The sequence below is a fragment of the Parasteatoda tepidariorum genome, chromosome 11 (genome assembly GCF_982258835.1).
Source record: "Parasteatoda tepidariorum strain Cologne lab strain chromosome 11, Ptep-v5.0, whole genome shotgun sequence".
Taxonomy (NCBI): Eukaryota; Metazoa; Arthropoda; class Arachnida; order Araneae; family Theridiidae; genus Parasteatoda; species Parasteatoda tepidariorum.
Window position 1 is genome coordinate 62,924,765 of NC_141765.1, and position 27,331 is coordinate 62,952,095.

At 28.4% G+C, this 27,331-nt stretch overlaps 1 protein-coding gene across 1 annotated transcript in view; it reads left to right on the forward strand.

The window, feature by feature from the left end:
• LOC107456714 (serine hydroxymethyltransferase, mitochondrial) overlaps positions 1-27,331 on the forward strand; it is a 37,566-nt gene that overhangs the window by 967 nt on the left and 9,268 nt on the right. The window contains exons 3-10 of the mRNA XM_016074656.4: positions 2,129-2,299; positions 3,087-3,166; positions 5,952-6,152; positions 7,097-7,178; positions 12,277-12,399; positions 15,659-15,798; positions 23,971-24,133; positions 26,963-27,062. Coding sequence (XP_015930142.1) covers positions 2,129-2,299; positions 3,087-3,166; positions 5,952-6,152; positions 7,097-7,178; positions 12,277-12,399; positions 15,659-15,798; positions 23,971-24,133; positions 26,963-27,062 — 1,060 coding nt within the window. The remainder of the gene's footprint in view (positions 1-2,128; positions 2,300-3,086; positions 3,167-5,951; positions 6,153-7,096; positions 7,179-12,276; positions 12,400-15,658; positions 15,799-23,970; positions 24,134-26,962; positions 27,063-27,331) is intronic.

Consider the following 27,331-nt stretch of genomic DNA (forward strand, 5'->3'; position numbering starts at 1 on the left):
CTGAAAAATTCACTGAATAAACTGAAATGCTACAAAGCAATCAGTTTTGGGAAATTGTGGTATTATAAATTCATTTTATTATCATATGAAAATAATTGCAGGTATGCGCTTTATCCATTCTTTCTTGCTCAAGATGTTTATTATGCTGGTCATTATTGCTTACAAAATTATTTTCTTTCTGTTTATATGGCAATTCTAATATCTATTAAGAAACAAATTATACAAAGTAAAGCTTGAAATTGTTTTAGTAGTAGTCTCGGATTTAATTTGAATTGTAGGGTAGTTTTAACTATCAATTTATCTATTTGGTTCAATTAAATATTTCATATATTATTAACTCTATAATTCTAATTCCATCGTATTGCCTTGTATTTTATCAATCTTTGTTGCTTATTACAAATGAATTACTTAATGCATAATGAGCAAAAATTTGGAGAGTTAATCACCATTTGGGCTCAATTTATACATTAAATGCTTTAAAAATGGTGATAATAGGAGGTTCTATTCTTTCTAGAATTAAAAATTTAACCATTTTTAAAAGAGAAAAATTAAACAAAATTTTGTGTGGTTGACCAACAATTCTTTTAAATACACAAGGCTTAGAGAAGTTTTGGAAAAACATTATTTCAATAACATTAAAAATGTGATGTCTCAAATTTGAGAACACAAATTGTTTTACTAGTTTAAAATATTAGTTTTTATATTTGTATTTTCAGAAATATTCCTACATGACCTCTAGTAAAAATGTTTGAGGTTTTAAAGGTTAAATATTTCATCTACTATTGAATTTAAAAAATAAACCTATAAAAAAATTAGTTATTAAGTGCTTATCGTACAAACATTTTTCTAAATTGTTTTACGAGTCAAAATTAAGTGTAAGTTATAAAATATTTCTTCTTTTATGAATTATATTTTAAAAATCTAAATTAATTTCTAAAATTTCAGTTATTATTATATCTGAAAATTATTTATTTTGAAATAAATGAAAATGTGTGGCATATTTTATCTAAATCTAGCCTTAATTTTAGTTACATTTATTAAATTATTACATATATGAATTCTAGAAATTTTTTTATTTAATTAAATTTTTGACTATGCAATGAATTTTTTAAAACAGCAAAATAGTTCCATACAGAGGTATCAAAATTCTGCATAGCTAAAAAACAAAAAAAACAATAGGGAACAGTGTGTGTGCTTACTATTTATTTTTTTGACTTCAAATACATTGATAGTCACATTCATAAAAATACATGTGACCAGGCACAACTATTAAATTAGTATCTTTATTTTATGAAATATTTTATTTCTATTTGTGAAAAATTCAGCTTTAAAAAATATCAGGCAAAAACCTTTTCTTAATTTAGCATAGATAAAGAAGAGTTCTCCTTAGAAGTAAAAAAGGTCAGGATACTTCCTCTCAGAAAAGGACACTTGGAGTTTTGAAACAGCACTCACTAAACACTGTAAAAATTTATCAAATGTGTAATTACTGAATTTGATCCTCAACAATTTTTTAACTACCCACTTATATTTTTTATGTATGTATTTCAAAAAGTAATACTCATTTATTATCAAACTAAAATAAAAATTTGTAGTTAATGAAAAATAATTAAAGACATCCTAAAAGACAATTGTGCACAAATTTTTTCATAAAAAGTATACTAAAATTAAATAATAAACAACTTAAAAGCTTTTTTATATAATTTAAATTGAAAATTATGAGACAATAAACATTTAAAGGTGCTTTTTTTTTTAAAAAAAAAGTGGTTTTTATTTTTAAAATAAATTAAAATATTCATTAATGTCCCTTTTCAAAAAAGATACTAACAAAATAAATATTTGTAATTAAACCTATATACACAGATAATTTTACTAGTGTGTAATTATTATTTAAACAGTGATTTATTAATTTTTTTAATGGAATATGAATAAATGGGCAGTGTTTTTAAGGGATGTCGGCTTAATTTTACTAAACCGGCAAAGAGGGCGCATCAAAAGGCAGAGGCAGGGCTGGCAGTCCTTCTAAAAATGCTTAGGAAGAACATTGATAGATAATTGCTAATTGTTTATAGTTGCATATTTTTTCATAATTTCTGAATTTTTCCTAATTATACTTTTTTTTTTATAGAGCAGCATTTTATTTAAAAATGTTCTTTCTCGAGAGTGTTTTATACCCAGCTCTTCGTATGCTGTGTGGAAAGGAACTGAAACATTGGCAGAAGATGATCCTGAAATGTGGCAACTTGTTCGGGAAGAAAAGCATAGACAAACATCTGGGTTAGAGTTGATTGCATCTGAAGTAATTCGATTTATCGTTTTAGTTTGAAGGCTTAAGCATAAATTTTTATTAAGCCAGTTATATCTTTTAGCATTATTTTTCGCTTTTCAGGTACATTTAACTCATAATTATCTGTGGAATATACTGGTGTGTCATATGTAAGCTATTTTGTAGAATAAAATGATAAATAAGAACAAGTTTTTTTTTTTTTTTTTTTTTTTTTGTGTGTGTGTGCAAATTCAGACACCTCTGCCTAATTTGAAATTGAATTTTTTTAAAAACTTCCTTTATTTTTGTGTAACAAAATGTATCTAAAATATATTTTTTACAAGAAATACTTTGATGGTCACATTCATAGAAATAGACCAGGTGTAAATATGAAATTGGAATTTTTATTTTATAATATATTACATTTTTATTTCTATTTGTAGAAAATTCAAAATTTGAAAAGTATCAGCCAAAAACTTAAATCTTTGCGAGTAAATTAAATTTTCTGAAATAAATTTAATCTCTTTAATTGAATTATGACTTAAATTTTTTTGCACATTATATCACTATGCTGTCAATAATTTTTTTTTTATAGTTTTATATGCTTGCCATATATATATATATATTTATAGATAATTAATCATTTTTAACTCATAAATTACAAAATGAACAATGGGAAATCTACTTTTACATGAGTATTAAAATTGGTCCCCTTCATAGCTATTATAGTAGTTTCTGTATTATTTTTAATAATTTTCCATTTAAATATGATACAGTTTTTTAAAAATACTTTATAACTAGCATTACAATTATTTTGCAGAATTTTGCTAGCAGAGCCTGTTTAGAGGCTTTAGGTTCTTGTTTGAATAACAAGTACTCTGAAGGTTATCCTGGACAAAGGTATATTAAATTTTTATTTCTATTCATAATTTAGCTCTTGTATTTTATTGTATTACCATAATATTAACTTTTTGTACTGTAAAAATTTTGACTGTGTATGAACAACCTCAAAATCAAGTCCAGAAATTTGCTTTCACAAATTGCTATTTACTTCTAAAATTTTGCTATAAATATTTGTGCTTAAATTTTAACTTTCTGATCTAAGATAATCTTATGCTCAAAATAGAAAAAGAAATAACTTAACTATCATTGCTTATTATATTATTTATTGATATTAGCTGATATTGTTTTTTCCTCTTAACTATTAATTTAACATCTAGTCAAAGTAGAAATGCTTAAACCCAAGAAATTAAATCTCTCATAAATTTTTATCATTAATCTTTTTGTCAAGAAAAATTGGAAAAATAATCTAAAATAAATCATTAACACACTTCTAATTATTATTTTATTATTCATGCAAAGTAATTAGAAGTTTCCATGTCACTTTTTGTTATTTGTTTCTAGAAGTTGTTACTTTTCTGAAATAATTATAATTTCATTATTATCTTCTTTTTTTGTGTGTGTTTTTAAAAGATTGAAATTCATTTTTCTATGTTGAACCTGTGAAATAATTAGTATACTACAGTATTTAAAGCTGTTACGCAAAATTAAATATTTCATATAATTTTACAACTTTATTATGATTTATGAAAAGGAGTTCCTTATTTGTTATAAGGAAATGAAGGAATGATCCATCCAAAACCAGGGAAACCAAGAAATAGCTACCCAAAGATGCCTTAATTGATTTTATTTATGAAGATTTTTTTTATGAAGATTTTTTTATTATGAAGATGTAGGTAGGTTTTTTTTTCTTTTTCAAGGAATGAAAATACTCCATGACTTTTTTGAGGAGGGACATTTATTTTAGAAGAGTAAAACTTGTATGCAGAAAAACAATTAAATTAAATTTTTTATTTACATTAAAATTCTAATTTCTTTTGCAATTTCCATGATTTTATAGCATCATTAAAATTTGAAATCACAAATAACCATTTTGTTTGTTCACCAGTTTGTTCTTTAAAATTAGGATTTTGCTCATCGCTCTTCATTGCTTATAGCTTGACAGAACAGAATGGATATTTTTTTAAAATTATAATCTAGTTCTATTTACATGAGAGGAATTCTCTTTTTAACTGTAGCAGCCATTACAGTGGTAACATCTACTTCCTTCTGTTACTACTTCATTATTTAATTTATCAAATAAGAGTAATGTGTGATTCATTTTCTGAGAGTCCTCTTTATTATGAAATATTATGAATTGATTTGTTATGAGAATAAGTTGCAAATTAAACTACTTGAGAAATCTTAAATACAACATAATCAAACTTAAATTTATTTATCTAAACTGCAAAGTTAGAATTATAACTATTATTCTGTAAATGGTACAGAAATTGACAAATAAGAAAAAATAAGGAAAGTGCAAATATGTCCTATTGAAAATTACATTTTTGACATTAAAAATCTTCTGGAATAAAATAGTGAAACATTTTCCTCTCCTCATCTCTAAGTCAGACTTGCAGATTTCTTTTCAACATTTATTTTTCCTTCCTTTATTGCTTTACATAAAATATATGCATATTTTGCATTTTTAATTAAATGATAATTGTTGGGAGGCCATGATAGTTCAGTGGTTTGTTCATATTGCCATTCTTTATGTCCAAGACCTTCTTTTCTGTTTCACAAGAAATATCAACTGTCTTATTAAAGAATAAAATTAACTTCACTATTCTATATTAATTTAGTTTTCTTTATAAAATGAATTGAAAAATATTTTTTCACTGACATGCGTTTAACTCTTTAGTTCAGCACTGATATACTTACAAGATATAAAAGTTTATTTTAATAATTCCGCACTTCCTTTTATTTGAAAATCAAATTTTTACTTTGACCTTGCATATTTTTCTAAAAACAAGGCAGTTGGTTAGAGAAATAATTGAAAATTTACTCAAAAAAAAATTACTTTGACTGTAGCTTTTCATTTGATGTAAAGTTCTTTGCTGTAAATACTTTTTGGTGCTTTTTTTTTCTGTAAATGTATTTTAAATTCCCATCATATAGTACTGAAAATACTTTACTTTTCTCTTTTTGATTAAAGATTTAAATGGAGCCTGTGAGTCAAAAATAGTGTTATTTTAAGAAAATTTTATAATCTTTCTTTTTTCAGAAACAATTTTGCCCCTTATATGGCTCTTTCTTTTCCTCTAACTTTTTGTTGCTCTAGGCTTCCTGGTGTTAAGTTTAAACAAGATTTTTCAAAGATATCTGCATAGTTTTATGGCTTTTATTATTTCACATCTTTGTTTCTTATAAAAATATTACAATTAAGTAATAATGGCAATTCTTTTCATCTTCTTCATGCAGTCAAACCTTGACGTCACAAACTTTGATAACTCAAAGTTTTCAATATTTCAAAAGATTTTTATACCCTACTCAGTTGCTACGTAGTTAATAGAGAAAACAAAAACACTTGTAGCAGAATACATTTTTTGGTGACCTGTAGTTGAATATTATACCAAAATATCTATACCAAAATATTGAATTAAAATTCTAGATTTTTATTATCCCAAATTTTCTAAATCTCAAAATTTTTGTAGTCAACCCTTGAATTCGTGGTACATTAAACGTAATTTAAAATTTTTATGTTATGATAGAATATTGAAATTGAGCATCCTATCAAAGAATTTATACATATAATAAGGTTTACTGCTGCTAATTCATTGTTATAAATGGGTTTATGCTGTTTCAGGTATTATGGAGGAACAGAAGTTATTGATAAAATTGAGCTGTTGTGTCAAAAGAGAGCACTTGAAGCTTTTCACTTAGATCCAGAAAAATGGGGTGTTAATGTGCAACCTTATTCTGGCTCTCCTGCTAATTTTGCAGCTTATACAGCTTTATTGAGTCCTCATGATCGTTTGATGGGCTTAGATTTACCTGATGGTGGTCAGTAAGTACAACTTCAAAATCTAACTTTAAAAGTATTAGAGTTTCAGCATAATTTGCTTAGCATCATTATTTCAGAAATATTGTAGTATCAGACTGATAATTCTTATTGCGATTTCAATTTCATAGCTAAATATATAATTATGTTTCATTGTATTAAGTATTTACTGACAATTTATTTTTTTGTTATCGTAAGTGGTAATGAACTAAATGTGTCAGACAGACTTCCTTCTTTAATTATTTTCAATGTTCTTCAAATGTAATATGCAATAACTATTTATAAAACAGTTGAAGAATTTGTATGAAATACTATTTTACTATTTAATATTTTTATACAAAACTGTTTTAATTTCTTTAAATTTTTATCATATTTCTAGTGTGAAAAAGAGCATTCATTGTTTATGGCAAAAATTACAGTATTGTTAGAATGTATAGATATAAAGTATAAATCATGTTAAATTAACTATGTTATATTAAATTAATCATGTTAAAATAATTAAATTTTTGCTGCTCTGGAGCAACACTATGATTAGTTTTCAGATTTATTTCAAAAAGAACAAAAATAATCATTTTTCTGATCAGTTGACTAAAGTTGGGCTATGCTTAATATTAAATGTCTTATTGATTCCAAAGTAGCTTAAAAGATTTTTCTTAAAAATCCATTTTGTTCTTCTTATAGTTTTTATCTATGCATTACTTTTTTTCTAATTTACTTAAAAAAAAATTTTTTTAAAAAGACAATAAAATACAATGTAGTTTCATAATAAAAGATTCATAATACAATCATAAAAAAATTATAATAATTACATGCCAATATGTTAAGTTTTTTCTTTATTATTTATTAGTTTAATTGTTTTTTTTATTATTATCTCAGTTGTATTTTTTCAAAACTTATATCTATATAATCATTTATAAATCATTTTTGCTTACATGAAATCAATATTATAGCTTAACCCATGGCTTCATGAATGATCACAAGCGCATCTCTGCAACCTCAGTTTACTTTGAATCTATGGGATATAAACTAAATGTGAGTTGAAGTTTTTATATACATATTGCATACAGTTAAACATTTTAGTTTTTTTACTAGATTTCCAAACTTTTTGTAACATTTTGCATAAATGATGAAAAAAATCTTTAGAAATTGAATTTTTAATTTGATTTTAGTTTCATTTTTAATAACCTCTTAATGCCGATTAGTTGTGTGACAAAAATGTTACTTGACTGTGTTAAAATGTTGATCATAATTGTATTGATTTAAGTAACTAAATTATAGGAGAAATAATGAATAAATTAGTTTATCAAATGATGTAATATTTGTATGCATTACCACAGCAAAGTGGCCACAACAATTCAGGACAATTTCGTCATTATTGAGTGATGTAAAAAAGGAAAGTATTAAAGTAACTTATGAATCTAACTTAAATCAAGATTCTAAAATAATTCTAAACACAATAGGCAAAAATGTACCAATATTGCAACTAACCCACAATTAATAAACAAACAATTAGTATTAAACAAATGCTACTAACCATTGGGATCCACAAAACAATATACAGTGAAACCTCCTGTTATGGACACTCCTGCAAGACGGACGCCTCTCTATACGGACATATTTTTAATTCCCCGGGAATCTTCTATGAATAAACCATTATGTACATTCTCCGCAAAGCGGACACTCCCGTAACCGGATGCGGACAGTCATTTTGGTCCTGAAACGTTGTTTTCTATCTCTACAAACCGGACACTACTTTTTCTAAATTTGAAAAATAAACTGTTTTTGCTTTAAAATGCAATTTTTCACCATTTTTAAAGCATGTAAATAAAAATTTTTGCCTTATCCGTAACTAAAAATATAGTTAAGCTATTTCACCACTGAAAAATCAATCTTTCTCCTGTCACCTTGCCTTATCTTTGTAAAGAAAGGAGAGAAAATGGTACTGCACTCCTGAAATAATTCTGAAATCGGCATCTTTTGATCTTTTCATCTGGACCACACAGGTTATGAGACCCCTCAAGTTGAAATGACATCTCTCAATGCTTCTTCCCCATTGAAAATTTCTTTAATTTTCTTATCAATTTGAAGATTGTATTTAACAGGACTGGGGTTAAAAGAATAGAACAGAAGTATAATCTTTGAGGTGTTTATATAAATGAAACATTTATTCAGACACTTGATAACTGATCAATTGTGAATAATCACCTCCATAGGTCCTCATGACTTACAGGTATGCATTACTTCTTTTTTTGTGAATTATGGGAGGTTTATTTTCCAAGAAGGTATTAACCACGTTCCCTATTATATGATAGGTATGTGTAAGGGGATGTAAATCTAATAATTGAAACGGACTGAGGACAGAAAGCTCCTATTCGGTATCATATGTGAGTATCTATGCTTGAGTATCTATGCTAGTAGGAAAATTATATTTATTTATTTGTAACTACATCCAGAATTATGCATTTATATCAAACTTCTTTATATATTCATTTTTTATCTTTCTTATAGTTTAAATAAATATTCTTGTAGATATTTATAGTATCCTTGTAGATATTATTTAATTATTTCTACATCTTTGAAAACATTCTAAAAACAATTTACGGTGTTAAATTTCGTTATTAGGGTACCCCTCCCGTAAACGGACAACTCTCATAAGCGGACAAATTTATTGGTCCCATGAATGTCCGCTTAACGGAGGTTTCACTGTATCTTAAAGATACGAAATTAAAACAAAAATTTACTCCTTTCAATTTTAGTCTTAAAAACCTTTGGTAGTAAGTTTACTACCAAAAATATTAAATGGCAGCAACTATTGAGATATATTCCTATGATTAACAATTAATAAATATTTTTACAATTATTTCAAGAGATAAATATGTTATAGTTAGTCCATGCTAGAGATATTCGCAATCGCAATGCCCAAATACGCTATCTGGGGAGAAGTTCGGTTCCATGCCTTTGACCATTTCCTCTCTTCTTCTTTTCAATTGTATAGAAATGTACTACGATGTTTTCCCCCTTAATATTTTTCATGTTTAATTGTTAAAAATATTTCCATGAAGCTTTCTTTTAGTACTATGTTTAATGTATTTTTCTGTTCCATATAGATTCCTAACTTAAAAAATTTTAATCTATTTAAAAATCAAGACCAGAACTAACGTACTTCCTTCTTTGACTCTCCACTCACTAATGGTGAAAGCATGTGAAGTGTTGCTATAGGTAGAGAGTTCTGCTGTATGCCACCTGTAGCCCATTTCAATCTCCAACAGAAATTAATAAAAAATATTAATTTTAAAAAAATGTTGTTTTTTTCAGAAAAGAAAAAATTTATTAAATTTTAATGTAATCTATAATTAACCTACAAATTGAGAATAAACTCCAAGTAATAATGAAAGCCAAAATAATTTTTAAAAAAATATAGTATTCGTTATTTTATTTTTAAAGAACCATTTTACATTTGCATATTTTAATTACTGCATTTTTGCAATTTATTTTTCTTAAGAAAAAATATCTGGCTTATAATCTGGAATTCGCCCAATTACTCCTCAGGCAACACAATAATAAATACGAATAATAATCTAAGGAATTACTCGCCATTTACAAATCTTTTTATTTTGACTTTCTTGTTCAATATTTTAAGGCTATTCTTAATTTATCAAAAATGACCAGTTACACAAATTAATAAAATTAACAAAAATTGAGGTACACAAGAGTTCATACTTCTGAAAATTAGAATTGCAATAGAATTAATCTATTGAAAAATATCTGCACTAATATTGAAAGTCTAATTTTTAAAATATTTCCTTTATCTAAAAATAAACCACTGCCACATCATATAGGTATGAAAACAAAATTAAAGGTAAACAGTTTTAATTAAATCCAAACAGAGTTTATTTCAATTTAAGTATTCAATTCAAGTATTAAATATAAGAGTCAAACATTACAAAAGTAATGCTAGCAGGAGAAAATCCCTCTGAGCAAAAATTACATCCTCTCTGAATTTAAGAATGTACAAAAGTGAGAAGATAATGATTTTTTTCCAAGCAGGAAACTTAAATGTATCATAGACCTGCGACTATCTCTAATAATTCAAATAATATGATTGACTAAAATTTACCTTACGACGCAAGTATGTGATCTTTTTTACTTATTTGACTAAAAAGAAATTAGGATGAATAAAAAAGCACAAATTAAATAACAATTTTACTTCAAATTTAAAGAATATTTCAATGAATTATGAAGGAAAAAATTATTTTAAATAATAAAGAAACAATTAAAAATTATGTTTAAAATGGAAATTTAAAATAAAATAGATGCCGGAAAATATCCTTGTGCCGAGCTCTTTTCTCTTAAATAGACTTACTCTTTTAAATGATTTTTCAAGAAGTGACTTATTAAAAGACTTAACCCCTATGTAGAAAACATCATTGGTGAATACCAGTGCGGTTTTAGGAAGGGCAGGTCTACAACTGACCAAATATTTAGCATAAGACAGATTCTGGAAAAGACCAGGGAATTTGGAATTGGTACCCACCACCTATTTGTGGATTTCAAAACTGCTTACGACAGTGTAAACCGGAAGCGACTCATTGAAGCTATGCGAGAATTCAATATCCCGGACAAGCTTGTACGACTCACCACACTTACACTGTGTAAGACCATGCAGAAAGTTAAAATCCAAAATGACTTCTCGGAACCAATGGAGGTAAAAAATGGTGTAAGGCAAGGCGATGCATTGGCATGCCTACTCTTCAATTTGGCATTAGAAAAAATTATCAGAGATTCAGGAATCAATACCAGAGGACATATCTTTCATAAGTCTGTACAAATTTTCGCATTTGCCGATGACATTGACATCATAGCGCGAACACAATCTGACTTAAAGCAAGCTTTTCTATCCACGGAAAAAGAGGCAGAAAAAATGCATCTCACTATTAACCAGGAGAAAACCAAGTATATGCAATGCACCAAAATAACTGATTCTACAACTCACTTGCAAATTGGTGAATACAAGTTTGAAAAAGTAAACAGTTTTTTTTATCTTGGTTCTGAAGTCAACGTTAATGGCAATATCGCACCCGAAATGCAAAGAAGAATTAATAGTGCAAGTAAATGTTTTTATGGATTAAAAAAATATTTAAAATCAAACCTACTGAAAAGGGATACTAAACTGTTGATTTATAAATGCTTAATCAGACCTATCCTAACATATGCCTCAGAAATTTTGACAACAACACAGAAAGATGAGAATTCCTTGGGAATCTTCGAACGTCGGATCCTAAGATCCATTTTTGGGGGCAAACAAGTTGATGGTACTTGGTACAGACGTCCAAACTCAGAACTCTAACGGGCTTTTAGAGAGCCTGATGTTGTCAAGTATGTAAAAATCCAAAGAATAAAATGGGCTGGTCACATCATTCGAATGAACAGAGAGTGTTTGACAAACATAATCTTTTTGGCTCAGCCCATCGGATCAAGGCCCAGAGGTGGACCAAAGCTGAGATGGGCCGACTGCGTGGAAAGAGACTTTTCAGTCTTAAAAGTCTCAAACTGGAAGACAACTGCCAGGCGGAGGCAGGCCTGGAGGAAGTTGATTGAGAAGGCCAGGGCCCACCCGGGGCTGTCGTGCCATTGAGGAAGGAAGGAAGGAAGGCTTATTAAAAGAGATATGTTTAAGTGAAACCTGTTGGCTAATGTAAATGGAATTCTTCAAGGAATGGATTGATGGAATTTAATAGATTCTTCAAGTGTTTCTTTATATTTAACCCCTTTGCACCAGTATTTTTCAAAAATATTTTTTTGTTGTTGTTTTGCTCTTAATCTAAGCCCTTAGAATGTTTTTTCTGCATAGATAGATTCTAATTTAGAATTTTCTACCCTCTATATAAGTGTGATTAATCCTAATGAGTTAAAAGGATTTTTAGATTATGTATTTTGTAATGCAATTTGGCATATTATATATATTTAGAATTTGTATCCACATTTAATTCTTAGGCAATAAGCTTGAAATAGTCTGCAAGTGATAAAATTTTTGTATACCTTTTCTTTTTAAACGAAAGCACAAAATATTGTTTTATATGAAATTTTTTATTTTGTTGTGCTTGGTAGATTTATTATAAATTTTTTTTAGCCTGATACTGGTTTGATTGACTATGAAAAGTTGGGAGACATGGCCAAACTTTTCAGACCAAAATTAATTATTGCTGGCACCAGTGCTTACTCAAGACTTCTGGATTATAAACGCTTTCGAGAAGTATGTGACTTTTTGTCAATCATATTGCTCTTTTTTTTCTAATTGCTCTTTTATTTTCCAATGTCCACCCAATTGACACTCGTCATTCAAGTATTAGTAAGGCAGATTTGTAGGCCACTCTTTCAGGGGCACCATATTAGGTGGGATAATATTGCTCCCACAGTAAAGACTGATAGTACAGAGAATGATAGAACATTCATGTGTTGTTCAGGATTCGAACCCAGGACCTTTCTGAAGTGAGGTCAGCTCTCTGACCACTACACAGTCCGGTCGGCTATTTTAATTACTCTATTCTTTGGCAAATTTCAGTAAAATATAAGTACATAAAAAATATTTTTCATTTAAGAGATCACAGTGTCCTTTGGACAATTTTTTTTTACATATAAGTAAAACAAAGAGTTGTTTAGTTGCTTTACATAAAATTTTAATTTAAAATCAATAATTTATTTTCTTAAGTTGGTAATATTGTTAGATTTCTTAAAAAATTAGCAATTTTTAAATGTCTAGCGCTTCTAGTTCTCCATATTTTTCAGAATTTTTATTTGCTTCATTATTGTAATTAGAAAAAAATTAAAAACAAAATAATCAATTACGCGGGTGTATAATGGTAATTTATCTTCAAAAATCTATCTTCTATAAATAAAAAAAATCCTTCGAGATTTTTAAATAACATCTAAAAATTATTCATTTAATGAAGCATTCTAAAGTTTTCTTTGTTGGAAAAATTAATACTTTATTGCCTAAAATAAAAATCATTTCTATTGCACCAAAGCGGCAAACAATTTAAATTTTTTCTCTTAAATGTCGATTAAGACATTTATGTGGTAAATAAATTAGGTAGGATAAATTAAGCAAGTAGAGCATGTCAAAAAATACCTAGAATTCATAATAATTTCATTTAAAAAAAGTTGGAATTAGAAAAAACAGTAACAAGTGGTAGTGCTGAAAAAGAGGTTCTTAAAATAATTTGGATTTGCAATAGAATCAAACACGTCAAAAAGTAATTTTCTAATATATCATTAAAAAGAAGTTGTTATTCACATCTAAAAATTTCCATGTTGTAACATCGTATTTATTAAAAATTTTGGAATGCAAAAAACTATGTAAGAATGGGTAAAAAACAATCCAAAAACAACTTGTTTTTCCATTAAATCATCACAAATAGAGTTTGTCAAACAATTATTACTCTAATACAAAATTTGCATGTTTTAATAATATTGTTTTAAAAATATCAGAATTTGAAAAAGCATGTAGAAATGGCTGGGAAAAGAGAAAATAACTGCTTATAAAAACTATCATCAAAAGAAGTTACTTTACAACAGAATTATTGCAAATCAAGTGTATCAATATTGATAACACCTGAAAATCATACATCATTATAATAAAAATCTCAAAATTTGCAAAACCCTCTAGAAATGGCTGAAAAACGATATATAAATGCAGGAAAAAGGATTTTATAGCAGAATAGTTCGAAGAAGAAATCCTGTCAAATTTAGGCATTTTTTTAAAAATATATTTGGATCAAGAGCATGTGGGGCAGAAATATTCAGCTAAATAGAAAAAAGAGTGATCTGTCCCACAAATCTAATGAACCTGCGACGATGTTATATACATATTATGAGGATGGTGTATCAAATATCAGTACTTATTTTTAAGTCTGTAAAAAAAGACAAGCCATTATTGGCATCATTAATACTTTGTTAGCTGTGGAAGTAAATATTTCTGTTATTGCCGTTATTTTTACTGTGGTAACAGTTTTTTTTCCCACCCTCCAAAGCTGATAACTACAATATCACCACCCTACATATTCATGGCACTTATTATTTATCATAATCGGAGTTATGTCTTTTAAAATGTGATATTCAGAATTTTCCATAGTTTTTGCTTGGCTTAATAGATAATTTCAATTTTATTTCATTCGTTTTTGTTGATTTTCCACTAATTAAGTTTATAGAAACTTGCTACAAAAGAGTATCAATATCGGAAATATTTGGTTTCATGTACCTTTTAAAATACAAATTCGGTAACCTAATTCCCATAAGTTGCAAAGTTATTGTTAATTTTTCATGTGATAACTTTACATAGGAAACTTAAGGTAAATAATTCATAAGAGCGTGCAATAACACTAATTTTTGATTGATTATAGCTGCAGGCTAGCAAAGCACTCTTATTAAAAAATATGTGTCAAATCTAATGGAAAATTCTTTCTTTTACACTTATTTAAATATATCTTTGTTGCATTTCTGATACATTCTTTTTTTTAATAATGCATTTTATTCAAGCTCTGTTAAGTGTAGTAAAAGGTATATGTTTATATGGTCAAAAATGTAATTTTACCAGCATTTTTCTGCTCCCAAAACCAAATTTATTTTTCTCCAAAATATTTTTTTTCTTCTGTGCCAAAATGGTTGTGTTACTATTTTATCATTCTAATACTTTAGTCTTTTTTTGAGTTTTACTTTTTAAAATATCCCAATTAAAAAAATTAATCGATCAAAAATTAAATATGTTGAAATATTTTACTAAAAAAATATCCTGTTTTGTAATAAACAAAATAAAGTATAAACTTTTCAATTTGGGCCCTGAGTCTTAAAATGCTTAAGTTTTATCCTAGAATTTATCAGTTCAGGTTTTTTCTGAATTAAAAAAGCTCTTGCTTTCAAAAGAAAAATTTTTTACTTAATGTTATCATGAATAATAGTACCATTTCTGAAAGATTTTTTGATTTATCAAAATTCACCAACTGTTATGACTTAAAAAAATTTATGATTTTCTGAAAGATGCGAAAATAAAGTTAATAGAAAGTTTGATTTGCAGTTTTAGAGTTTTTACCTATCTGTATTAAACTATTGGCAAGTTTACTGTGAAACAGTGTAAAACGTTGCTTTTTATGTTTTTGTATTCTTTAAAAAAATATAATTGGTGTCAAAAAATTTTTTTTAAGCAGTTACTGGTAAGGTAAAGACACTTTATATTTATAGTGAAGAAATTTGAAATTTTAGTTTTGATGGTTGAGATAAAAAATTATCAATGACACTTTACTACTTTTATTCTGGCTTAAGATAAGGTCTTCAAGCAACAGTAAATTTTTTGAAAATAATTGTAGCTCTTTCATGGTATTGCAAATTATTATGATTATCTTTTACTAAATTGTCACTAATTAATATTATTATTCATTTTTTTTTTGAACTTTACCACATTTGTCACATATTTAATAATTTTTTAAAGCTTATTATTTAAGATTTAATACTTTTCTTAGGTATGTGATGAAGTTAAAGCAGTTCTTCTTGCTGACATTGCTCATATTAGTGGTCTTGTAGCAGCTGGTGTTATTCCAACACCATTTGATTATGCTGATATTGTCACTACAACAACACATAAAACACTTAGAGGTGGAAGGTATGTTTTAATTATTCTGTGCTGTTTAGTTCTAAAATACTTTTTTATTAGTAACCCTTTTTTATAATATTGTATAAGCATTGCCTTTTCATTTCATTATAAATTTTCAATTTTATTTCAAAGGGGAGAAAAAAGCTCAAAAACATGTTTGAAAAAAATTGAAGAATCAAAATAAGAGTGGAACAGCTATAGCAACTAAAAAGCATTTACTAAATTATTGTGTGGTTAATATAAATTAATATTTCATAAATAAAATAATCAACTTTTTTCAGATTATTAGTTATCTTTTCAACTCCAAATATTAAATATTGCGTTAATATCACATGTGTGAGCACAATTTGTTCTCCAACTTGTCTCAGGGTTCTTGCTGTCCTAAAATGTCCTAAAAAAGTGCTAAATATTTTTTATTTTGGCGTTTTGAAAAATTTTTTGAGTGATCGGATTCCTTAAATCGGTTTCCCTAAATCCTTAAATTCTGTTGCCTTCAGCTCTCCTGCTGCCTCCATCTTTTTAGAAGATTCTTGGGCTTTGGGGAAAGAAGTTCTTTCTTCTGAGATTTTATGGGCTTTAAAAGTTGTAGAAAGCTACTACCCCTACAATTCTTCTAAAGACACTGGAAAATTATTTAGTACAATGTTTCCAGGCAGTTCAATATTACGTCATTTCACCTGCAGTGAATCTAAGTGTGCATATCTCTGTCATTTTGGACTTGCACCTCATTTTAGCATGCTACTTCTGAAGTGCATTGATAATGCCAAGTTTTATGCATTGCTTTTTGATGAGTCTTTGAACAAAGCGACACAGAAGCAGTTGGATATACATATCCACTTTTGGAACCCAGTAAAGAACATTGTAGAGACGCGATACTTAACATCAGCTTTTCTGAGCCATTCTGTAGCAGATGACCTTTTAGCCTGCTTTTATGCATCAGTCAAAAATGTAGACCTTAAGAAATTATTGCAGATTTCTATGGACGGTCCTGCTGTCAATTGGAAGTTTTATAATAATATTCAAGAAGATTTGTTAAAAGAACATGGTGTTCAATGCAATGCAATAGGAAGTTGTGGGCTTCATATTTTAAATAACGCATTCTACAAAGGTGAATCTGAAACAGAATGGCTCATTGGTTCCATCCTGAGCTCAATCTTCTATCTTTTTAAAGATTCACCCACAAAAAAAGAAGATTTTATTAATCAATCAACTGAGAACAAATTACCACTAAAATTTTGTTACCACCGTTGGCTGGAAAATGCACCTGCAGCTGAAAGAGCAATATTGCTTTGGAATGATCTGAAATCTTATGTGAAAAATGTTGGCAAGTTTAGAAAAGTGAAATGTAAATCCTTTTTAACTTTACAAGAAGCAATAAAAGGCAAATTAATTCTTGTTAAGCTGAACTTTTTCTTAAATGTGTCGGAGCTAGTTTCACCTTTTTTGAAACTGTATCAAGCAGATCGGCCACTTTTACCATTTTTTGCTGCAGATATCCAGGATTTGGTATTACATAGTGTGCAATTATATAACATTCTGAAGCCGGAATCTACAGAAAACTTAAATTCTCTGGAGAAACTGTGCCATTTTAATTTTTGTGATGAAAAGAATTATGTCTCTCTGACAAAAATCAGTGTAGGTTTTAAAGGTGACCAAATTGTAAAGCAGTTGGCCTCAAAAGTTATTTCTGACCGGGATCATATTAATATAAAGAAAGATTGCAGAAAGTTTATCACCAAAATGTTAGAAACTTTACTAGAGAAATGTCCAATAAACTATTCTGTTGTTAGAAATGTTGCTTCCAACAATCCAAAATTAATGTCAGAAAACAAGAGCAAGTGTGTTCTAAAAATGAGAAACATATTAAATTACTTAAGTCAAAAATAGAAAATTGAGGAAAAAGATTGTGACAAAATTAAGCTGCAATTTGCATCATGTATAGATTAATTATGTAATTTTTACTTCATGAATCGTGAAACACTTTATTTGTATTTTTTTAATATCATGTATAGATTAAGTATGTTATTTTTACTTTACATCAAGTGCTAATTTTTTTTTCTTAGTCCTAAAAAAGTGCTAAAAAAGTCCTAATTTTTTTTTTAAATAATTGAGCAAGAACCCTGTGTCTATATACTATAAATACTATACTAATAATATAATATGAGGTATGGTATTTTTCCTATTCTAATGTAGTATTCCAAAAAAAAGTTAATTTGAAAATATAAATTGCATTTATTTTGTAATAGTGATATTAAATAATATAATCTTACCTTTATTGTTCAATCAAATGCTTTGTTTAGAATTATCTATAAAAGTGAAAAATGAAGAAAATAAAATGTTTTTAAGAATATTTAAAGAAATGTATTAGAAAGCCGGAAAACAAACTAATGAAAAGATATCTTTTCATCAGCTCACACGATTATCTGCTCAAAAAAGGAGTGCTTTCTAATATTGTATCGATATAGCCAAAGTAAATTATATATATACAATAGTAAGGGAACTCAAGATTGAAATGAAAGTAGAATATATTAAGTATAAAATATATGAGATAAAACAAAGCAAAAATATGTAATATAAATTGTAAAGAAAATACGGAACAAATCACAAAACGAAATCTATTATAAAGCGAGAAGCATGTACCAAGATCTTTCAAGAATGATTTAAAATATTTTCGTAATAAGATGTTCTATTCAACATTTTCGTAATTCATTCAACCACAATCTATTTCGACATACCATTGATCTGAAGCGTATGAAAGCGCCAATCATTTTATGAAATACTTGAGGGTTCGAATACTGAGGTGGATTCGGTGGGAAGGATTCATGCATTCTCATGACCAATTCTGTTGCATTTTGCAAAAGAGATAATCTTTTTAAATAACAGTAGAATTAATTATTTATAATTTTGAATAAAAAAATTTTACACAATTGTATAAAGTAATTATAAGTTTAAAAACATTGAATGATTCACTCAATATTGAATGTAAAAATTGTGAAATTGTTTTTATGGTGGCTAATATAATCACGAAAAGAATTCTTTGTCAGAAACTAGCTATTATATTAGGATCATGTAACTTAGAAAAATATTTTGCATTTTGTTAACATATGAACTTTCAACAATATGAAGAAAAAGAATTATTGGTGTGCATATCCTAATTATAATATTTTTTAAAGTGCTTAAAAACAGTTTTTGAGTGCTTAAAAAGTACTTAAAAGGTGCTTATTTTTTGCTGAAAAATTTGACTATGCACCCTGAAAAATGTTATCTTTTATGGCGCTTTACTGTGGTACTGAAGGGCGTTTGACTTCTTAATTGCCTTGGGTTGGCCAGAAAATGGACGTGTGCAAAGTAATAAAATTTTACTGGATAATTGAAAGTTTATATAAGAAGAGCCATGATGACTCAGAGGATAGAGCGTTCGCCTTCCAATGAGGTGAACCTGGATCGAATCTCAGCGATGGCTCGTGTATACGAATTCTGTATCCAACTTGCGCCGACCACAAGGCTGACATGAAATATCCTCAGTGGTTGACGGATCATGGATTAGAATCCCCTTGCCGTCAGACTAACTGTGGGAGGTTCTGGTGGTCTTCGTGTAACGCAAATGTAGGTTGGTTCTATCAAAAAAATCTTCACAAAGGCAAATTTCACCAAATACTTGACCTAGGAGTTCTCTTGTCTTCTGGATTGGGTTAAAAATTGAAAGGCTACGAAGTTGAACATTAGTAGTCGTAATCCCAAAATTTGAGTTTGCTGATCAGCAACAGTTATAAAGAAAGTTTATAACGTTGATATTTAATTTTACAATTTTAATGATTTAAGAAAATTAGCATTTATTTAAAAAAAGAAAAGAAATCTAATCTTTCAAATACATCTTTTCGTTATTTTGTTTTCTGGCTTTTTAATTTTTTCTTTAAATATTTTATAGAAATATTTTGTTTTATTAATTTTTCTTCTTTTTTTATTAATCTGTATTATTTTCCATGCTTTCTCTCTCTCTGCATATATATATATATATATATATATATACATATATATATATATATATTCACTGCATTTAACAAAGAGGTATTATTATCAAAATTAATTTGAATTATTCGCAAGAATCTGCCATCAAAATGTTATTTTAAAGGAATAGTCTAAACTTTGATAATTATTTTTTATGCATAGTGCTTAGGGTAAATTTTTTGAATTTTTTCTTCCTTTTTTGGTGTGGTTTCTTCACATCTGACATCTCTGCAATTTTTTCTAAAATTAGTGATATACTTAGTCCTTTCCAGGGTGGCTACCAACCCTGGAAACAGAGATTGTTCATCATATTTATTTCACTGATTATGGCATCACTTTATTTGTGCTCTTTAAAATGCCTCGGTCTATTATTATAGGCTCTTTTATATAACCCATTGTATCTTTAAAATCTTAATCAAATACTTTTTTTTGGCATCAGAGTTAATTTCAATGAATAATTCAGCTTTTTACATATTAAATAATTAGATAATCAATATTTTTCAAAATCAATTACTTATTATCTAAGGTGTATAGTAAAATTAATAATGAAAATTTTCTATAAAAAGCATAATAAATGTTTTTGTTTTGCATAATGAAAATTTAATGTTTGAGACACTGAAAAATTAATAATCTAATTTCTAATTGGTAAATTTTTATATTACTATTAAAATTATGTAAAGTTTTATTCTGGAAATCTCAGAAAATTTTTTTCTCTGTATAATGGTTTCCCTGATTTCATGGTATTTCTGATTTAATATACTGTAAAATCTCGCTACAACTATATTTTGGGGACCAAATAAATATATTGTTGTTGAGGGATATACTGTTATATCAAGGGCCTACATACTTTACGGACACAATAAGATTCTTTTTAATTTTAATGTTATATATGTATTAACTGTAAATGTATTTATATATTTCATAAAAAAAATTTGCAGAGTGTTAATTATGGTTAATTAATTTTAAAAAATTTAAATAAATTCCGAAAATATGATCGTAAACATACCTGAAGACCATTTTTATTGGAAAAAATTCTGATATTTTTGTTTGTTTATTAATTTTTTCTGTCTTGTAAATCAACTAACAAAGTATGCATTGAATCCGAAGCATGAATATGATTTTCGTTTGTAAATGGAAGACTTGAAAAAAAATGTCCTCTGAGATTTTACCAAATCAAGTGCTTCCTGGGGTGAATACAAGGATTGCGATTGACTTGGATTATCATTATCTTCTTCCTCATGATTAAATTCTTCATCATTATTTTCCATTTCATCGGTAATTTCAGAGAGGATCTCTTTATCAATAACTCCTGCGAAAACTTTACAATCATATTCGCAGTTAAATAGTCTTTCATGATAACGCTATATTTTTTGTCCATTTTTTTCCTCAAGTTGGGATGAAGACTTGAGATTAAAAGCACATTCTTGATCATCTGAAAGATTACTGTCCATGGAATTTTCATCACAACCAGTTACAGTTTAATCTAACCCACACAATGCCTTTTTTCAACAATTCTGAATGGTTTTCTCTGTTAATTCCCACCTATTTCCAGCAATAATGTCACATGCATTCTTAACATTTACAACTTTAAAAGTTCTACTTTATTTTCAATGTTTACAAGTATCGATTCAACCAAACGTTTCCTGTAATATCCTTTAAAACAATTATGCCCACATCGAGTGACTGCAAAATGGAAGTGCAGTTGACTGGGAAATAAACAATTTCAACATTGTGAAGTTTTGGAAATGAGGTATGAGTAGTGCACTTGTCAATCAACAATGCTATTTTTTTTCTTCCTCTTCTTCATTTCTTTATCTAACTTCAGTAACTATTCAGAAAAAAATGTAGACTTCGTCCGAGCCTTTTTATTTGCTTTATATTCTGCTGGAAGACTTTTCACATTCTTAAAGCACCTTGGCTTCAATGTTTTGCCTGTAACAAGAGGTTTAATTTTGTGTTTCTGTACTATTGGTATGCGGAAGAACAGTCAGTCTTTGTTTTGATTTCTTTGTGCCGTAAAATTTTTCACCCTTAAATGCCAATTTTGGATCGGGTAAGAGTTGAAAAAATAGCCTAGCTTCATCTGCGTTTTAAACATTCTCTTTCTCATACTTTTGAGGAACATCCTTCATCTTCTCCTGCCCCCATTCATTTCTCTGTTTAATCAGAACAGCAGATTTTCTCACTCTGTGAACTTCCTGGAAAGTTATTCCACGACGATCCCAAAAATCTATTGGCCAAACATTGCTAGCTTTAAAAGTTTTGTTCCCTAAGCTATTCCTTCTGTGTTTGTGCACATAACAAGGGTCCATTTATTGGGATATTTGTTGCCCTCATCTCTTGAATCCACATTAAGATGGCAGCATCAATGTTTTCATTAGTCTTGACATTTAGTCATTTTTGCTTTGGATTAATTAAATTTGAAGTCAGCCTCTTCAATCTGTTTTCTCTTCTTGAGGAACATTGCAACTGTAGATTGAGATAATTTGTATTTTTTAGCTGCACAACCTGCTTCATTCCATCATCAATATCGCTAATAAAGCTAAGTTTATCTTGAAATGAAAGTTGGGTTCTCCCTGCTAAGAGAAAAATACACTAGTGAAAAGAATTAAACACACTTAAGACTCATTAAGCGGAAAGTTTTGGCACCCCTGAGTGGGAAAAGTTTTGATCCTAGAATTTGTGCCAGTTCATAAAACACTGCATGTAGTTTAATGTAGGGAAGAATAGAAGGGAAGCAACATGCACTGATCAAGTGACTGTGATGAATGATGACCTCATCAATAAGAACAGTCAGTGTACATTTTTTTCTCCTCCCCTATTTATCTTCTCAATTGATGTACTCCTCCCATCTTCTACTGAGAAATTATCTTTCAGGTGTTAATGTGATGCATGTGATCATTTGTGACTCATGATCAGCTTTAAACTTGGAGGAAATGAAATCAGATAGGAATGTTACATCTGTGACTTCTTAAGAGATAAGGGAGGCAATTCAAAGAGTGAAAGCTCTTGGGGGTGGTCTATGCAATTCAAGGATGAGGTATTTAATTCTGAACACAAAAGCCATTCACTGCAGTGAGTCTTCTCTTGTCAGAAAAGAAGGGGGGAAATGGCAAAAGATGATAAAATAAGATTTTTTTACATTATTTGAAAACCAATTATAAATGGAAAAAATAAGGCAGAAATTAAAATGAGATTAAAAAGAAAGTTTTGCAGGGGTTTTTGCTTCAAAGAATATCGCATTATTGAGAGGAGGATAACATTAATAATGCAAGTTCATATCATATGCAAGTTCACAAAACATCATAATAGAGGGCATTATTGTTGTATGAGATATCGTAGTAGCGGGAGTTCACTGTATACAACAGGGCTGATTGTGCTCCGGAGAAAATCTGGATTTCCGGATTTTTCGCTAACTGTGATCCGGACATTTCCGGAGATCGAAGGTTCAGACGTTTAAAAAAATCCTTGATCGCTAAATTTTCTGGAAATCAAATTTTCCAAGGTGGAACTTAAAAACACAGTTTATTTTATTTGTCTGTAAGGGAGATCCAGAAAGATTCTTTATAAGCTTATATTCAAGATTAATATTCATTTTTTATCAGTAAATAGTTATTATAATCATAAACTCAAGAAAGAAAGACATATTTGTAAATTTCAATTACTTCTCCAGGTCATCATAGGTATGTGTAAAATTTTAAATATATTTTAAGTAAACTAAGAAATATTGAGAAAAAGGAAAAAACCTTGGTTAAATTTTTTTCGATTCAAACTCTTTTTTTTTTTTACTTAAGAAATTTTCCAGAATTTTGACTTGGGCTCACAATCACCCCTGATACAAGCCAGGTGAGGCATGCAAAGGTGAAAAAAAAGAAAATTATGCCTGATCAGAATTTTCTTATGGCCTAAGTATGTTGGACAATTTAATTTTTGGGACGTTATATATTTTTGTATTTTTGAAATAAAGAACTTTCAATCAATTTGTATGTAGGGATTGTTTTGTATACTAAATACACACAAAGTCTACCATTTTAAAATGAAGATAATAAGATGTGACTTAAGCTACAGGAAATGTTGCATGCATTTTGGAGGAAGAGTGCAATTTCACTTTCATGGTTACTTACATTTGTTTTTTATTAATTTATTTTAATTTGTATTAATTTGTATTTTTAGAGCTGGTATGATTTTCTTCCGCAAAGGGGTGAAAAGTATTGACAAAGCTGGAAAAGAAATAAAGTATGATTTTCAACAAAAAGTTGACTTTGCAGTATTTCCTAGCTTGCAAGGGGGGCCACATAACCATGCAATAGCATCTGTAGCAGTAGCACTGAAACAGGTAATGCCTACAAGTATATAAGTATATGTTGCTCACATGTTCTTGAACTGAGAAAAAATTGATTAAAAAATTTTTTTTAAATCTTTAAACCTGCAAGAAATGTCTACATTTTGTAATTTCATGTCATTTTGTTTTTCTTGAATGATATCTTCCTTTTTATAACAAACATGGATAATAGTAATATGGAAATACAGACTAATATAAGAAAAATATTTGTTACATAGTATATAACATAATACAGCAAACATAACTAATAACATAACAAATATAGCTAGTTTGTTATATGATTAATATAACAAACTAGCCACCTTCAGTAATTGACTTGGTCTCCCTCCAAGACTGTAGGCTTTGTGGCTCTTCATAGATTAATCTTTCAACCATCAAGTAAAAAAAATTACTGGGTTGGCCATTCAATTTAGAATAACCACAAAAAAAAGCTTAGCTGGTAACTTATTCAAAATTATCCATTGGAATGGACTATGTTGCTCCTAGCAACATTTCTTAATTGCTTACTTCTCTCTCACAGACTAGCAGCTCTATTTAACCTTTGATTAAAAAGATATAGGCTTCTTGTGTTGGATTGATTGAATTTTATCAAATGGCAATTTGGCAAATTAATTATACTGGTAAAGTTTTTTTACAAGAAAAGAACTCAAGAAAACCATCAGGGGGTCAGTGGAATGACACTGGAAAATAAATCTGAAAAAATTATTTATCTTAAAAAAATGATTCTTTATAATATTTTTTTGAACAATAGAAAAAAATAGGTTGAGAACCAACTAGAATTTGCTAGACATAAATCTTTAGGATACCCTATTGTGGATGTCAAAAGACACTAAATATATAAGAAAGTGTCTGAATGGCAAAAAACATTTTTTTTCTCAACCAAACGATGCAGAAATGAATAAAACATGCTCACCAACTTCTTGATAATGGCCAACTATAACATCAGTTTGACATTAAAGTTTATTTTATAAAATGTGTTTGTAAAAAGTTCATTTTGGAAATAAGATTTATAGGAGAAAGAATCCGTGTTGAGACCTTTGCATTAATTTTCATTCTTTGCCCACATCTCACAGACATTGGTTTTTCATGTTATTACACACAGTGGTAAACGTCAAAGTTATTTCAGTATCCCTAAGATATTTTACTTTCAAATGTAATTGCTTTTTTCTGTGCAACAAAATGTATGGTTTTATGTATAATATGCTAGTTATCTATTCTTATCAAAAAAGGTATTTTGTTTTCCTAATAAGATATATAGTTTTTTTATTTGTCAAAAAGTTGTTACAAATATATTTTTCTGTTCACGCATAACAATGTTAAATAATGATTTATCACATTTGAGTGTTATAAGGTTGCCACAGGCAACTAAAATGCGACTATTTGCTACTATTTTTGACCTGAGGTGACTATGGCAGCTTTTTTGCCTGAAAAGGCTAAAAAAGCATCTATTTTTAGGAAAAGGAGACTATTGGGAGACTTTTCTGTGCTCCTAGCAATGTCTTTTTTAGTATAAATTGTGTTGACAACCTGTGGCCTGCGGTAGCTTCTTCTGAACAAGAAATAAAATATGTTAAACTGCTAATTTGAGACATCACCTCTTAATGTGCTCAGTTTGAACAGATTCCATTGTAAATCTATTTTATTTCTCAATCACCTTTTCAATGGTTATTACTACGAAATTCTGCATGATTTTAGAAAACCCAATTTTTAATACGATATTACGATACGTGAATTTGGAATTTGAATAATCACTTTTCACATTGTATATATATATCTAAATCAGTAATGTTTTTAGAATAAGTATGTTTTTTTAATAAAAAAATATTTTTTAAAATGATTTCTAATAATTAAAAGTATTTAATTATTTGCAAATATACTAAGTTTTTGATACAAAAATGATCATATTTTTCACCAACATGACTAAATGGATCATGGTATATGACACTTAAATCATTTAATAAAATGTTAGTCGTATTTTTGTTCTTATTTAGGCAACTATTTTCATGCTTTAGGCTACTAAAAGCAACTATTTTGTTCATTTTTTCTGTGGCAACTTTAGTGAAGGATACACAATTTTTTTATCACTTGTATTTTACTCCTTTTTGTTAATATGTTTTAAAATTTAATAAAATATATGCTAATTATTGATAAAATATATGCTCAAATCTGAATAAAAAATCTGATTTTTTAGAACAATTTTTCTGCATTTATTTTTTGTTTTATACCTTTTATGCCGGCCAGGTGGCCGAGGGTTTGCGTTCCTGACTGCGAAGCCAATGGCTGTGGGTTCGAATCCCGCTCTGGGCATGGATGTTTCTCTCTCTCTGTTGTCTTCTGATGTGTGAATTTATAAATGTGGCCCACCCTATGAACGGGTATTTGTGGCAGTGTGGCGTCAGTAATGTTGCTCGCCTCCGTGACTTTGGTTCACAGGTGCCCACTGGGTAATGATAAATGAGCAACATTTCCGCCATCTTCTAAGGCAAAGAACGAAAGTTCAGTGCCTGCCGTTATTAAATATATATATATTATGCAAAATCTTTGATTTAGAAAATTAAACATCATTGATTTATGAATTCTAAATGGCAGGCAGTTATTGTGGGTGTTTTTTCTTCAATAAATCAAAATTTAATTTCTGAGTTTTAATTATTTTAGTTATTTTCGTCCAGTAATTTGCAATCTTTGCGGTTTTTCATTCTACATTTTTTTGTACATCAAAATATTAGATAATTAAAAAAATTTTGAATAAAAGTTTAACCGGAGAAGCAATTGCATTCTCTCCAGTTAGTGCATACTAATGTTTTACTCTTTTTTTCTTTTCAGGCGCAGTCACCTGAATTTAAGGAATATCAAGAACAAGTTTTAAAAAATGCTAAAGCCATGGCTAAAGCTTTGATGGACAAAAAATATACATTAGTGTCTGGTAAGTACAATCTAATTGGGAAAAAAATTGTGAAATATGTATCATAACATAAAAAATTTTAAAATATGTATCATTACGTAAAAAAATGTGAAATATGTAGCATAATGTAATTCAAACTTTTGGCAGCTGCCTGCAAGAAAGTAAATGAAATAATAATAATGAAAAACATCTCATAAGGAGACCAATTTAAAAGGTATGCATCTTGTATCCACCCCCAGCGTAAAGAAAGATCATAAGCTGGAAATCCACTTACCGCCTTGGCAATTGTA